Below are 14,150 nucleotides of genomic sequence, written 5' to 3' on the forward strand. Positions count from 1 at the left end.
GAGAGAAAAAATCTACCCCACCTAAACATCATACCAGGAGAAAAACACTGCACTATATCGGCCTTCATAGAACCATCGCATATCATTTTATCAGAAGCCTATGCACATTTAATTTATACGGTAATATCTCAAGGGAGGGGCATATTGTGCCATTCAAATCCGGTGCAAAAATTCAAATTGGTTTGGTGACATAAGAGCTTGCCAAAATACTTATGTTCAAATCACATGAAATGTGTTGCCAGTCAGTGAGAATTATGAGACTGACCTACGACTATTTCATGTATTTTCTCTGTAGTAAAAATAGAAGCATGAATACCTCAGCACTCCACTAACACAAGACTTCGTGAACACACAACCATTTAGTCTAGATTGGGCAACGGCATCAAAAAAGAAAGGAAAGAATACTATTAAAGTGAGGATAAGTTAAGTATTACAGACAAATAGATCCATTATACAGGAATAAGCTAGGGGTGTATACAAGAAGGAGAGGTTTAAGAAGAGGAGAAAAACATGCATTATAACAGAAAATAGCACCCAGCGAAACTGCTCTCTACGCTAGAGTGTACAATTAGGAAGTAAAAGGATGGGGTTATATATTGTGATTATATCATCGGTTAGAAGACAATTTTTTGGATGGACTTCAAACAATACCTCCGATTTGCCTGCAGCTTTTTCAGGTGACGGCTATGGTATGCAAGAGAGGATAATGATAAAAAGAAATGGAGAGAGAAAGAAGAAACAGAAATAAGGGGTCTGGTAACCCTTTGCACTGCCAAAGATAAACATGATGAAATTGGGGGATGAAAAATCAATGTCAGAAAGTCGTTATGATCCAAATGCATTTCAAAGGCACATTTGCATAATGTATACAGCCACAGCAAAGATGAAGTTTAAAAGCATGGCCCAAATCCAAACGAGATAATACAAATGGAACTTAAATACCACAATACATTCATCACAAATGATAAATGAAAAATTCAAAGTAAATAATCAATGCAGCTGGTGCAGGTCGTATTTGTGATGTGAGATGATGGTGCACACAAATTAGTGATGAAAGATTTAATATGCAAAAAAAAAAATGATTTAGGTTACGTGAACTAGCTCCTCCCTCACGAAACAAATTATGCATCATACGTCTATTTCTAACTGCAAACATTGATGAAGTCAGAATGGTGTAATGCATGGATTACTTTTCTGATGCAAATACTGATGTCATGTGTTGAACACCCGGTAAACAAATGAACTAGCTCATCCCTCACACTGTAATATGTCATTTTAAAGAGGAAAAACAGTCTTCTTATGAAACAAATTATGCATCATACATCTATTTCTGACTCCAAATATGAAGGAAGTCAGAACAGTGTAATACGTGGGTTACTATATTCAGATGAAAATATTTATGCCATGTATTTGCACACTTGGTAAATCTTCTGAAACGTGTCTCGCCCACAAGATGGTATTACAGGAGTTGCAACTGTGACATCAACCGACCATCACATATTGACGTCCTCAAAAAAGACGGACCTTTGGAAGGCTAATACACATATGTGCATCTGCGTGGAAACTGCTCAATATTGCGATAGCTGAGGCAATACACTTGTATCTCTCTGACAAGGGCAGCAATATGAAGACACACTATCCTTGCACAGCTGCTTTAATATCATGTAACTTAACCCATTAGACGCAAAGGTTCATCAACCCTACATTTGGTCCAATCCATAGCAACTGAGTGACTGCAGCATACAGTGACATGATACTGCTAAGATATTTCTTTTCATGAAATGAAGAAACAGAAGCATATCACATTGAACACAATTATAAAGGAAAGCCATTACAATTTTGCAATTTACAACTTCTGGCCTACATGCCAGTAAAATGGCTAGCATGGTATTCTATGGGTTATACACATACACACACACACACACATACACTTTAGGAATGTTATTAAAGTATTACCGTTTGCAGAACACTTCAGTGCCTTCCGATTCAAATAACCCCCCACTCCCCCCCCCAAAAAAAAAAGGAGCCAAAAAATTGCCATGCATGATAACAATAAAACTTGAAAATTTTGTAATACCATTTTTACCATATCATTCCTCATAATTATACTACGCCTTCCTCTGCTACGGCTCTCGATACTATGTTGCTTTTTTTTCTTCTTGGCAACTTAAAAATGACTTTTCTTTATCTTTAGCCACGATGTTCAGGCGGGATGAAAATTTGGTTTTCTTTGACAAGAGTACTCTCTCCTCCACCGCTGCAGCCACATTTAACCCATTGAGGATGGGCTGATTTTGCTACAACACGCATTTCCCATAGACACCTGCCCGAGTATGCTCCGGACTTGTCCTCAACGGGTTAAGAGGATATCACCAGAGCACAAATCCAGACAATTGTAGCAAACTGTCCACCTGAAGGTATTGAATCTGGACAGATAAACGTGGCCACACCCGATCAGCCATGGCATCATTTTCTATTTGCCTATTGGCTTCATCAACAATTCTAAATGAAAGCTATGGGTTTGCTCGTCTCAGATTAAACTTGTATTTTAACAGCCTGTTGCAGCATCTAGTGCAATAGAATGGCTAATACAATGGTGGCACTTTCTCAATATCGGAATTTGAAAAAAAAAATCACTGGTAGATTTGACAACATGGGTGGTTATGAGGGGTAGATCTCAACTGCTTGGACATAAAATGTCTTATCTGTATATCAACCCATTGAGGACGAGCTGATTTCTCCATAACACACATTTCCTATAGACACTTGCCCGCGTATATTCGGGACTAGTCTTTAATGGGTTAATCATCGACAGGGCCATGCTATTCATGAATTGCACTTTCACTCCATGAAAATGGACAGGTTTTGCGCTGGCCGAATTTCAAGTCTGTTCGGTTCTCGCTGTATTGCTTCCTCTTTTAAGTAGAGCTCACAAGGAGTCTTGATAGCAGACTACTATGGTCCCTTGAAACCAAACCAACCAATAAAAACCTATGTGGTACACTGTGCATTATAGATATCCAAAACACACACAAACACAGACACACACACACACACACACACACACACACACACAGAGCAAAAGCAAATTGTGACAGGAATCTACTGTAAAAGTGGTTTCTTTCGCGGTGGTTTTATTTTCGCGCTTTTCGCGCTTTGAGGTTGAACCGCAAATTTAACATCACGCGAAAATGTTTTGAACTCGTCGCTTATACAACGCTATCATTACTGACCGCAAATTTAAACACACGCGAAAAAGTCCACACTGATGGAAACCGCGAAAGTTCCTGTACGCGAAAGAAACCACTTTTACAGTATGTAGCAAATTCCTAGGAAGAAAAGAACTGTTCTACTACAGTCTTAACATCAGGAAAAATCAATGTAATCTACATTTACATGGCAGACATGCAATTTCACAATGGTACAAAGAAGAAATGTTCTACCATAAACAGGCAGAAATATGCAAACTTTGCCTGATGTATAGATGAGAACTTTTTGCACAATTATCAATATCACAAAGAAAATATCTAAGCCTCAATTCTTGTGAATATTTTTTTTCTCTTGCAAATAGGATTTTTTAAAAAACCTTATGCAAGACTTCACTAATCACAATACATTGTTCTGAGATCTACAGAAGTCAGCATTCAACAATGCAATACACAACCTTAGATCACTTTATCAATACTTAATTACAGATGAGAGTTGAATTCTTTCATGAATACCGTCTGCTCCTAGATGGTATGTACAGTGACGACACTTTAGTCAGTCCATAATTTTCCAACTCAATTCCAAGCAGACTGCCTCTCATGCTAAACTTGTGCTAGAAACATGCATGTATACTATGGTCCTCTGAAGACAAGGGCCCCGCATTTTCCTCTAGAATACATCATCAGTACTTTTATCACACTCTTCTTTTTTTCATGATCTAGAGAGACGGGCATGCATATACAGGAACCACTGACAGAACATACCTTGCGAAAATAAATGAGTTAGAACACACCTTGCTAAAATAAATGGGTTAGTTCACACATGCAATCTGGGTGATCATCATGATACGCATACCTATAATGCTCTTAAATGCAATATGCATTATACATTGAATATATCAAATCTTTAAATTCTGCTTACTTTCATCTCTTTCTTCCTCTCTCTATCTCTCTCTCTCTCTTTCTCCTTCTTGCTTCCTTGTATATAAAAGGGAAGATGCAACATGTTCAGATAGTAATTTTCTAAATTCACTCTCCTACTTCAAAGGTATTGAAACTATTAAAGCAGTGTAGATATTCTTACTTTCTATTGAACTTTCGTTTTGCCATAAATCTATTTAGTCATCCACATAACCCATACATGCACCTGCTGGGATCTTAATGCAATTTAGAAGCTGTTGGCGCTCGAGATTATTTCAACCACAATCACTCATATAACTATTAACTGTACTCTCTCAATTTCACAATGATGTCACTTACACTTACAAGAAGAAAACTATGGAAAACTATATATCAATTGAAAGAGAAAAAATGGTCTTTGATATAAAATGTAAATCAGAATAGTCTGCTGAATCATGTGACATCACATGATATTAACTTGATTATGAAATACAAATTTATGAATAATGATATCACATATTCACTTATGAAAAATATAAGTCATTATACAAAAAGACAATTTATCATTTTTGAAAATTTTCATGTAAGCTTTCGAATTGTATATATCTCATAAGGTATATGCCCCTGATGCTTATAAATATGAAGAAATATTGAATGGAAACTGACAAGTAAAGTTCTGTGGACTATGAATAGTGTGGTCTAACCCATAAACCTATGGATAGGACTAGAGTTAATTAAGAATGCTTATGACATTGTTTGATCTCAGGTAGATGTAGACCTATTCTGTTAGCTGTAAACTTCTAAAAAGTGATTGCCCATCCAAACAATAGTAACAGGAAGTGAGGTAAGGGATTGTGGGATGCAGAGGTCAGAGTTCAGGTGCTATCTAAAAGCTCCATTTATGACATTATCATTATTTCTGCTATGGATTACCCTGTAGATCTGTGTTAAGGCAAACTATATAGGATATCCTATAGATCAACTGATATGGGTTAACACACATAATCATGCACCTGCACACACTCACACACACATAAAATATCTCTGGCAAGTAAAAGTAAGCTGCTTTTATCTATAGGACAAGCAAGAATTTCAACTACAAGCCTATCCTGTTGGGTTCATAATACTTGGGCATTAAAAAGAAAATAAACTTCCTCCCTCCTCCTCATCCTCCTCTTCTTCTTCCATTTCCAACTGTATTTGTTCTCTTTTCAAATTGCTATCAACTTTTAAAATCCTCCATTAAAACCCACAGCCTGTTTAAGTTATGATGATTCCAGTCAGATGGAGGCAGCATAAACTATGGTCCATGCCCCCCCCCCCCCCCCCCCAAAAAAAGTGAAGCTTCTGTACATTCTGCGTTATTTAGACTAGGTTTGACTCTGGCCAATATCCTTGAAATCCAATCCTGGTGTTTCTTTGGAGTACTAGTTTTATAAAAGCTTCCACTTCTAAAGAGCACTTCACCTCCCCCCCAGGTCTACCCACACTGCCACCGCAGACAGACATCTACTTCAAAGCAGAGAAAACATACAGTAAAAGTACATGCATTCAGAGGCACTACCATCTATACATTCACATTATGCGGACTAAAAACTGGATAGACCGTACCATTCACTGCTGTGAATGCAGTCTTCAGCTCATTCCAAAGCTGTTCTAGTTTGAAAAACTCAACACAAAGTCGGCTACCCTCCCCTCCACCTCCAGAAAACTGGAGGATAAATCACTCAAAAATGAGTGCAAACAACTTCAATTTCTAGCTGGTATACTTCGCATCAGTTCTCTTCTACTACAAAGGATACTACGATTCCTCTTTATACATCTGTATTAATGCACTTCATTATAGGATACCATTAAAACATTCAAAGCTAACTTCTTGATTGATAATAATACTAAAGTGGACACTACTGCAGTTGGCCATCTGTTTTCTTTTTTAAGCATAACTTTGAAGAAAATAAACACTGTCTACACACTATTACATATTATATGATTATGTGTATCTATAAAATTAAAGCACATACAGATACAAATATGTATATCATGATATGAAGAGTTTGTTTGCAAAAACCAGTAAGTCAATTTTTGAAGATTTTGAAGTACGGTCTCTGTCATAAAGTACAAAATAATACCTTTTAAATGATATATTGGTCACTACATATAAAGCTACATTTTTGAAGTTATGGTCAAAAGAAGCAAAAATTTTCTGATTATTCTCCTTATTTTTCTTGACCTTTAATCGCAAATATCTCCATTTGGTAAATATGGACTTATCAGTTTTTGCAAACAAACTCTTCATATATTTGTATTCATGTTGATGATTTTTCAACCAGGTGATATCAAAGACTTATAATCCCTCTTAAGCTAAAACCACCAGGGAATGTGTACCCTTCTCTTTAATCCAGCTCCTAAAGTAAAAGGAAGAAAAATGCATGTGAAGCCAACTCTGGCAATATATCCTTTACAGGTGTCTAATTCTTCATTCTCTTTGAAGATATTTCTATGTGATGAAGTGGGGCAAATCAAACATCAGTCTAAAGCTTAAGATAGCATCTAACGAATTCAGATCTGCCAAAAACTAAAAAATTATTTTTCCAATATTACATGCAATTTGTGATGACATATCACATATTTGTGTATGTATTATATATTTGTATGTATGTATGTATGTATGTATGTATTTTATTGTGTATATATGCATAGTATAAACATGCAGTAGGTGTATTTCAAACATAGAACATTCATCATGTCATGTAGTTGGAACTAATACAAAATTTAGACTGAAGCAACTGACTTGATCAACATTAAGCAACTGACTTGGATGCACGCTGGCAACTTCTCAACTAATCATTATATTCGGTAACAAGTATAAATGACCCTTCATTTACATTTACAGTGGACATCATTAATCTTGACCACTGACTTACGAGTGCTGACCTCTATATATCTACTTACATTGCTCACATTATTGACATCCACTACAACACAAATGTATGTCCCCATTAGACTTTCTAAACATTTACAGCAGGAAAGAGGAAGGCTTTAACTATAGCTTTGTGACCTTTGACCTTACAATTTGACCTTACATCCTGTAACTTCAACCAAATAACTGTCTATTCATTCTAAAAAAGTTACATGTGTTGGTATTCTTTGTACAAAGTTACATTATCCCAGCTGAAGCTATGGTCAGAAAACTAGATTTTTGGTAGAAGTACAAAGGCCATGATCTTGATCCCTTTTATCACAATAATTTCATTCCAAAGCATCTGTTTCCATAGTGACAACTGGATCACAACGTCGCTGCAGGACAAGACCTCGTATTTGAAATTTTGGTGAAAATGACCTTTTTTTTTGATTAATGGTCAGATAATCAGTTCAGTGATGTGCAGTCCAAATCCTAGCTGTTTTACCCCCCAAAATGAAACCACCATGGAATGTCAAAGGAAAGGCTCTCCCATTTGATACAGTGCCTTGGCTGCCATGTTTATTGGCTCTCCTGAACATTTGACATTTTGTAGATACGAGGTCTTGTCGCCCCAGCCACAATAAACATTAGAAATTCTCAGCTGAAGTCAAGCTCCAGTGATGTTGCCAAAAATTTTCTCAGTCCACATATAATACACCTCATGGAGCACACATACATGTACCTGGCCACAAAATAAATAAAATCCAACAAATGACTTAAAGGGATGGTACAGTACTGGTGGAGATGAGAATTGGGCTTTTAACATTTTGCGAGATACCATGAAAACACTTATGAAATAGTACAGAGCTCTGCCATTTAAAGAGGAATTCAAAGTTTATTTGATGAAAATCGGGTTTGGAATGACTGAAACATCCAAAAACAAAGTAAAACAAAGCGATCGTAATAAAATGTGGGTTCCACACTTAATTAGAATCGCTCTGTTTTGAATATCTCAGCCATTTCAAAACCAATTTTCATCAAATAAATGTTGAATTCCTCATGGAATTACATGCTCTTTCATATTTCATAAGAGGTTTCTCATTATCTCACCAAAAAATGTTAGAAACCTGAAATTAGGTCTCAACCAAAACTCTACGATCCCTTTAAACCATTTAGTGAAATGAACTTAAGACAGTGTGTACAATGTTATGGAGTTTCCCATGCCAATCAGCACTCACAACACTCAAAGGATTAAAGGATAATCTGAAAATGATGCCTCCAGTGCAATCAGGGTGATAGGCATAGAGAGAAATTTACATGATGTTCAGTGTATCTGTTCTTTGACCCTGTCTGCGCCAGGGACTTTGGATAGTGTGTACAATGGTATGGATCTATTCTGTGACAGTCAGCACTCATAGGCCCGAATTCACAAAGGTGGTACAAATGAAACCATGGTTTAAACCATGGACAAAAACCATGGAGCGCCAAGTGTCGCATGGAATATTTCGTTACGAAATCAGTCATTTCGTCGATGAAATAAATATTTTGTAACGAAATGACAACATTTTGTAACTAAAAGAACATTTCATCCACGAAATGATAATTTCGTTAACAAAACAGTCTTTTTGTCAACGAAATGATCTATTATTTGAATAACAAAAGCAGTACCCGCTGCATGCTATAAGGATTAGAACCAACACTTGCTGTCGGGCGAAAGCTCGGTGGTCTAGTGGAGATGACGCCTGTCCGGTGATCAGGAGGTCGTGGGTTCGAATCCTGCTCGAGTATGTACGCCCATGATTTTTTTTTTATCATGGCTACTACTAAAACACTGATCAATTCAGTGCTTATTTACGTCGATGTAGGGCAATTTGTCAATCAGTTGCAATGAAAACATCACGACGGAAGAACTTCATAAATTTGAAATGATCTATTTGTAACGAAATATTCCGTGCAACACTTGGCGCTCCATGGTTTTTGTCCATGGTTTAAACCATGGTTTCATTTAGGTACCACCTTCGTGAATTCGGGCCATAGAGGATGATATAACAATATACAACCTTGTATGATGATGACGATCAAACAGCATTTATATAGCACCATCTATCTGCAAAAACATTCAAAGGCACCCGACTCCCACAATGTGTCACACATCATTAACAAAGTTGCTGGAAAAGATAGCTCTTCAGTCAAAAGATCTTCATTTCAAATGATTATGAGAGCATATATTATGCTGAGGATTACATGAATTTGGGGTTCTCAATCACAGAAATAGGACTGCAATGAAAAAAGAAAAGGTGGTTTATACCTTGTTGGATCGTAGCGTGACCCGCCCACCGCAACGCGCGCACGACTTGAGGTTGCAGTAGTTGCAGGAGTGGCCCACGCCGTCGGCAAACTTCGTCTTGTGGCAAATCTGACACACGGCGCCGTTCTGCTGGGCGTTCTTTGTCTTGTTCTCCTCGCTGATGGACTTCACGTTCTGCTCCGCCCGCGTGATGTCTTCTTGGAGCGAGCTGGAAAAGTACAAGAATGAAGGAATAAAATAAAAAAAACATTTTGTACTAAAAAAAAAATGCACACTATTGTACATAAAAACTGGTTTCAAATATGCAAGGCTTTCATCACACTTTCTTGAAATGGATTCACTTGACACAAGCATACCATATATCTTTCTTGATGCACTTACGCACATATGCAACACATAAACATATATGTTTATACAACACCTCAGAATGATGTCGAATTGTGATTGGCCAAGAACATGTCACATGACATTCAATAGAAAATACCTATCAAACTCATTGAGAGTGACAGCCATACAATAGGCCCCTGGCAGGGGCCTATTGCACGGCTCAAAGGTACTATAGCACGGCTTCGCGGGGGGCTACTAATGCATGGCCGCTCACCAAAGTTCTGTGGCTCACAGCAGCAAAGCGCCAGCAAACTACATTACATGCTGGCCGGCTGCACTGCTGCGCTGCCGGTAAGTCTCACAGTCGACCAGGCAGGCGCGGCGTGGAGTACTGCAACGTTATACGTGTACGCGCAGCTACTTTACCTAGCTAGTTACATGTATTGCTGCCTTTATACCTACTGCTGTGTTTTTACTTTTGACTCTGATCTGCTACGTGGACCACAGTGATCCCAAAATCAAGACTTCATTTCAAGTTGAGAAACCGTAATTTGATTATTTTTCTGTGTTTTTTTACAAAATCATTTTCAGAAATAGACAAAGTCTAGACCTACTACTAGATCTACCGACATCTCAGATCGGCCTAACAGTCAGGCCTATTTTTAAACTCGATCTAACGTTACCGTAGAATGGGTATAACGCTAGACCCTGCGGAGTTTGTGATTCCTGACTGTGACTGTGTGGTCGAATCATGACGAGTGTTTGAAAGCAGTACACAGGGTGGTTTACAATTCTCGGCCTAATTGTTACATTTATTTTTGGGCCTTCCTGAGTTGGCGGTCACTAATTTAGTACTGTTATTGTGGACAAGGTGTTGTATAAAAACGAATAATTTATGATTTTGTTCGTGCATTGGGGCACGTAATACCGCACTCGGCGCGAGATTCGCCACTGGTCTATTCAACGCGGCGCTACGCGCCTTGTTGAATAGACCAGTGGCTTACCTCGCGCCTCGTGTGATATTCGTGCCCTATGCACTCACAACTCATAAATTATTCGTATCATATATTTTCCTATACCTACACAGTATAACTTATACACACACACACACACACACATATATATATATATATATATATATATATATATACATATATATACAGCGTACATATATTTCCACATCATAACCTCTGAAGTTTGAGAGATGATTGAGCAGTTTATGCATGTATGAAACATGGATGTATTCATCTATTTATTTCTGTAACCAACCATTATACATTTGTAACATCCCCAAAAGGTAAATTACAAAAGCTGCCCAGCCATCTCTCATAACAAAACAAAACAAAAAAATCACGATATGCATCAGAGTTTACTACAGGCAAAAAGGAGTAAAAATTTTCCCAAATGAAATATTCCTCCTATAAAAGTTAAAATATTATAAATATGTCAACAAAGAATGAGAGGGATACTGCTTTCCCATCGAGTATCAGTGGTAGAAATTTTTCCCCACTCAGCCAAGCAAAGGTTTGAACAAATATATCATGTAAAACTGGACTCTAGTGGACACATGTTTCTCTCATCTAGCGTAGCTAATGAGGCAGCACAGTACCCCCGTAATAAAAGTGCATGCATCGCTAGCGCACTTGACGGCTCTTCACAAATTTGCAAATAATCCCAAAACGGCTAATAAATGTTCACATTCTTCCCATTATTTTTCTGCTACTGGTCATATCTTCTTCTTCATGATCACCTTCTTCTTCAACTTCTTCTTTTCTTTTTCTTTTCTTCATCTTTATAATCTCCTTCATGTTCTACTTCTTCTTCATCTTCTTCTTTCCTTTTTCTTTTCTTCATCTAATTATAATCTCCTTCATTTTCTACTTCTTCTTCATCTTCTTCTTTTCTTTTTCTGTTCTTCATCTTTATAATCTCCTTCATGTTCTACTTCATCCTCAGCTTCTTCTCTTTTTTTTCTTTTTCTTTTTCTTCATCATCTTCATTTTCTACTTCTTTATATTCTTTTTTTTCTTTCTTTTCTAAATCATCTTCTTCTTCTCCTCTTCCTTCTCCTTCTTCTTCATCCCCTTCTTCTTCTCTTTCTGCATTTCCCTTCCATTTTTGTACCTGACCAGGGCTGAAAAACTTGATAGTCAAGGCACATCAAAGTTTGACACTGAGAAGTCTCGGGTAACATCTCTGAAGCGAAATGCCACACCAGCTGACTGTAAAAGATTTACCAAAAATTGGTCAAACCAAAAATTGTGACAATTAGTCTTGAAAATATCACATCCTCAGGATTATGCAACTGACTCTTATCACACAACCATGAGATTTGAAAGGACTAATATGGAAAACATACTCAAGAGTACTAGTAATGGCATATACTTCTGTATAAAGATATGTAGAACCCACAGTACAATTAAGGTTGCCTTACAGGTACCTTTAGCCCAAGCATGCTAATGTTGATGACAATGCTGGTGAGATGAATTCTACCAGTTAATGATGGTTGACACCAGAAAAAGAAAGACAATTTCTTTTACTTATATCATCACAACATATTAGATACATTCATGACTGTAAACTGGCATGCCCAACAGACTGGTCTATTAACAAATTGATTATCAATTGCCCCCTATCAATTTGAAGGGGGCAGTTGAACAATATCATCGTTCAGCTTTCTCTTATGTAGTTGCAGCGAGCTCTGTGAATAGAGGTAAGCCATGTGTGCCAGTTTTTAACAGGTGGCACACAAATGTACATCTATACAGCATATGCCTTCACATTATACACACACAGAGTACTAGTAAAGGTCATTGCATTGCATCAACCTCCATTTTGCGGTTGGGGGGGGGGGGGGGGAGGGAGGGGCATGCAAAGGGAGGTATTCTTTTAAGAACCACTTACGGACACGATAGGGTGTTTGTGAACAATCCCTGCTGAATTATAGATGACAGAACGCTAATACACTCTCCGGTTACTCATTGCATCAACCCCCCCCCCCCCCCCCCCCCACATACTGTACATGAATGGGGGGACACTTTGTGGTGACCGGGGGCCTAGTGAAAGGGTCAGTTGGCTCGGACAAAGGCTGGACGATCTATCATATTGGACATGGCTGCTATTGTTGCAGAGCTGATCTCTTACACCATTGTTTTCTCTCTTCAACTGGTCCTTGCATATCAAAAGATACACACTGCTGTGCCACCTAGTAATTGGCTTGAATATCTTACATCAAGAAAATGTATCAGCCTTGGATATAAGTTTTCATAGTTGTGCTGTCATTCTTATCATATGTAAAACATTTACAAATATGTTTATTATAGATATTTACTTAAATCAACACAGAAATAAATACAAAAGCATACTACTTACATAAACAAAAGGAGAGAGTGCAGCAGATCTGAAATATGCTTTCAAGTATTTACTGACCACCGTTATATGAACTTCATCAATTTTTCCCTGAATAACAACTTATTTTGTTTTTCTGTTGCATATAACTTTGCCCTGTTTAATCAAATCTCATCAAACACCATTTTTTCCCCCTTGAAATTACAGCTGATATGCATGATTCTATAATTTGACTTCAGGCAGGTCATTGTTCATATATTTCACAGAAAATGAAGTTTGTGCAATAAAGCTCATATTTTCACCAATGTCACAGAGTTGCTCACATTAGGCAATTCCTGAATTGCCGCTCATACACGTTTGTATTTTCAAAACAATTTTGTTCTAGATCTAATACAATATGATCTCTGCCTGTAGACCTGATGCATTCAATGCAGTTCTGCTGTGATAGAATATGGTTTATAACATAAAGGATAATAAAAAAAGAAAATACAGACAAGGAGAAAATGACAGCAGAAACACATTAAAAAATTTACCTTAGACAGTCCTTTAAAAACAACAACATAGTTTCAAGTTACTGGGTATAAAACAGTAGTGTGTGACATACAGCACAATAGTTGCAACTATGCTTAAAAAGTAAAACTTGTCATATCAGTATACATAAAAATATGATCTTGATGTTCTATCAGAAGGGTTAGATTTTTCATATTACACTTCTATAGAATGACAGATGATGCTTCGGTAATACGAAGCTGACTTGAAAAACGTATAACCAAAACAAAGCCAAAATCTCAGATCATGTAATGAACACAAAGGGAACAGAGCAACAATAACAACTACAACAACAACAACAACAACAACAAGTAATCATAATTCCAGTAAGGCAGCCTTTTTTTTAATTAAGCCTATCAAAATCCCTGAAGTTAAACATAATTTCATTGAAAAAGAAAAAAGAATGTGGTCATTACCTCAATGAAACAGAACTTGGCAAAAACTTAAACCGAAAAGACCACAGCATAGAGGATACAATATTGAAAATATGTCTCTCTTTATCTCTATCTTTGTCTGCCTCTAGCATGAGAGACAGAAAAAGAGGAAGAGAGAGAGAGAGAGAGAGAGAGAGAGACAAAAAGAGGCAAAGACTACAGGAATGTAAGACCCA

General features: G+C 37.3%; 1 protein-coding gene across 2 annotated transcripts in view; it reads right to left on the minus strand.

Moving 5' to 3' along the window:
- LOC139731964 (regulating synaptic membrane exocytosis protein 2-like) overlaps positions 1-14,150 on the minus strand; it is a 207,513-nt gene that overhangs the window by 138,922 nt on the left and 54,441 nt on the right. Inside the window, exons 2-3 of one of the 2 annotated variants that reach the window (XM_071642835.1) lie at positions 9,317-9,524; positions 652-684 (exon numbers count right to left, since the gene is read on the minus strand). In XM_071642835.1, the coding sequence (XP_071498936.1) occupies positions 652-684; positions 9,317-9,524 (241 nt within the window). The remainder of the gene's footprint in view (positions 1-651; positions 685-9,316; positions 9,525-14,150) is intronic. The other variant, XM_071642836.1, reaches the window with a different exon arrangement.

This window comes from Diadema antillarum, unplaced genomic scaffold (assembly GCF_040938485.1).
Source record: "Diadema antillarum isolate AM-2024a unplaced genomic scaffold, OU_Dant_1.0 seq00000389_RagTag, whole genome shotgun sequence".
NCBI lineage: Eukaryota > Metazoa > Echinodermata > Echinoidea > Diadematoida > Diadematidae > Diadema > Diadema antillarum.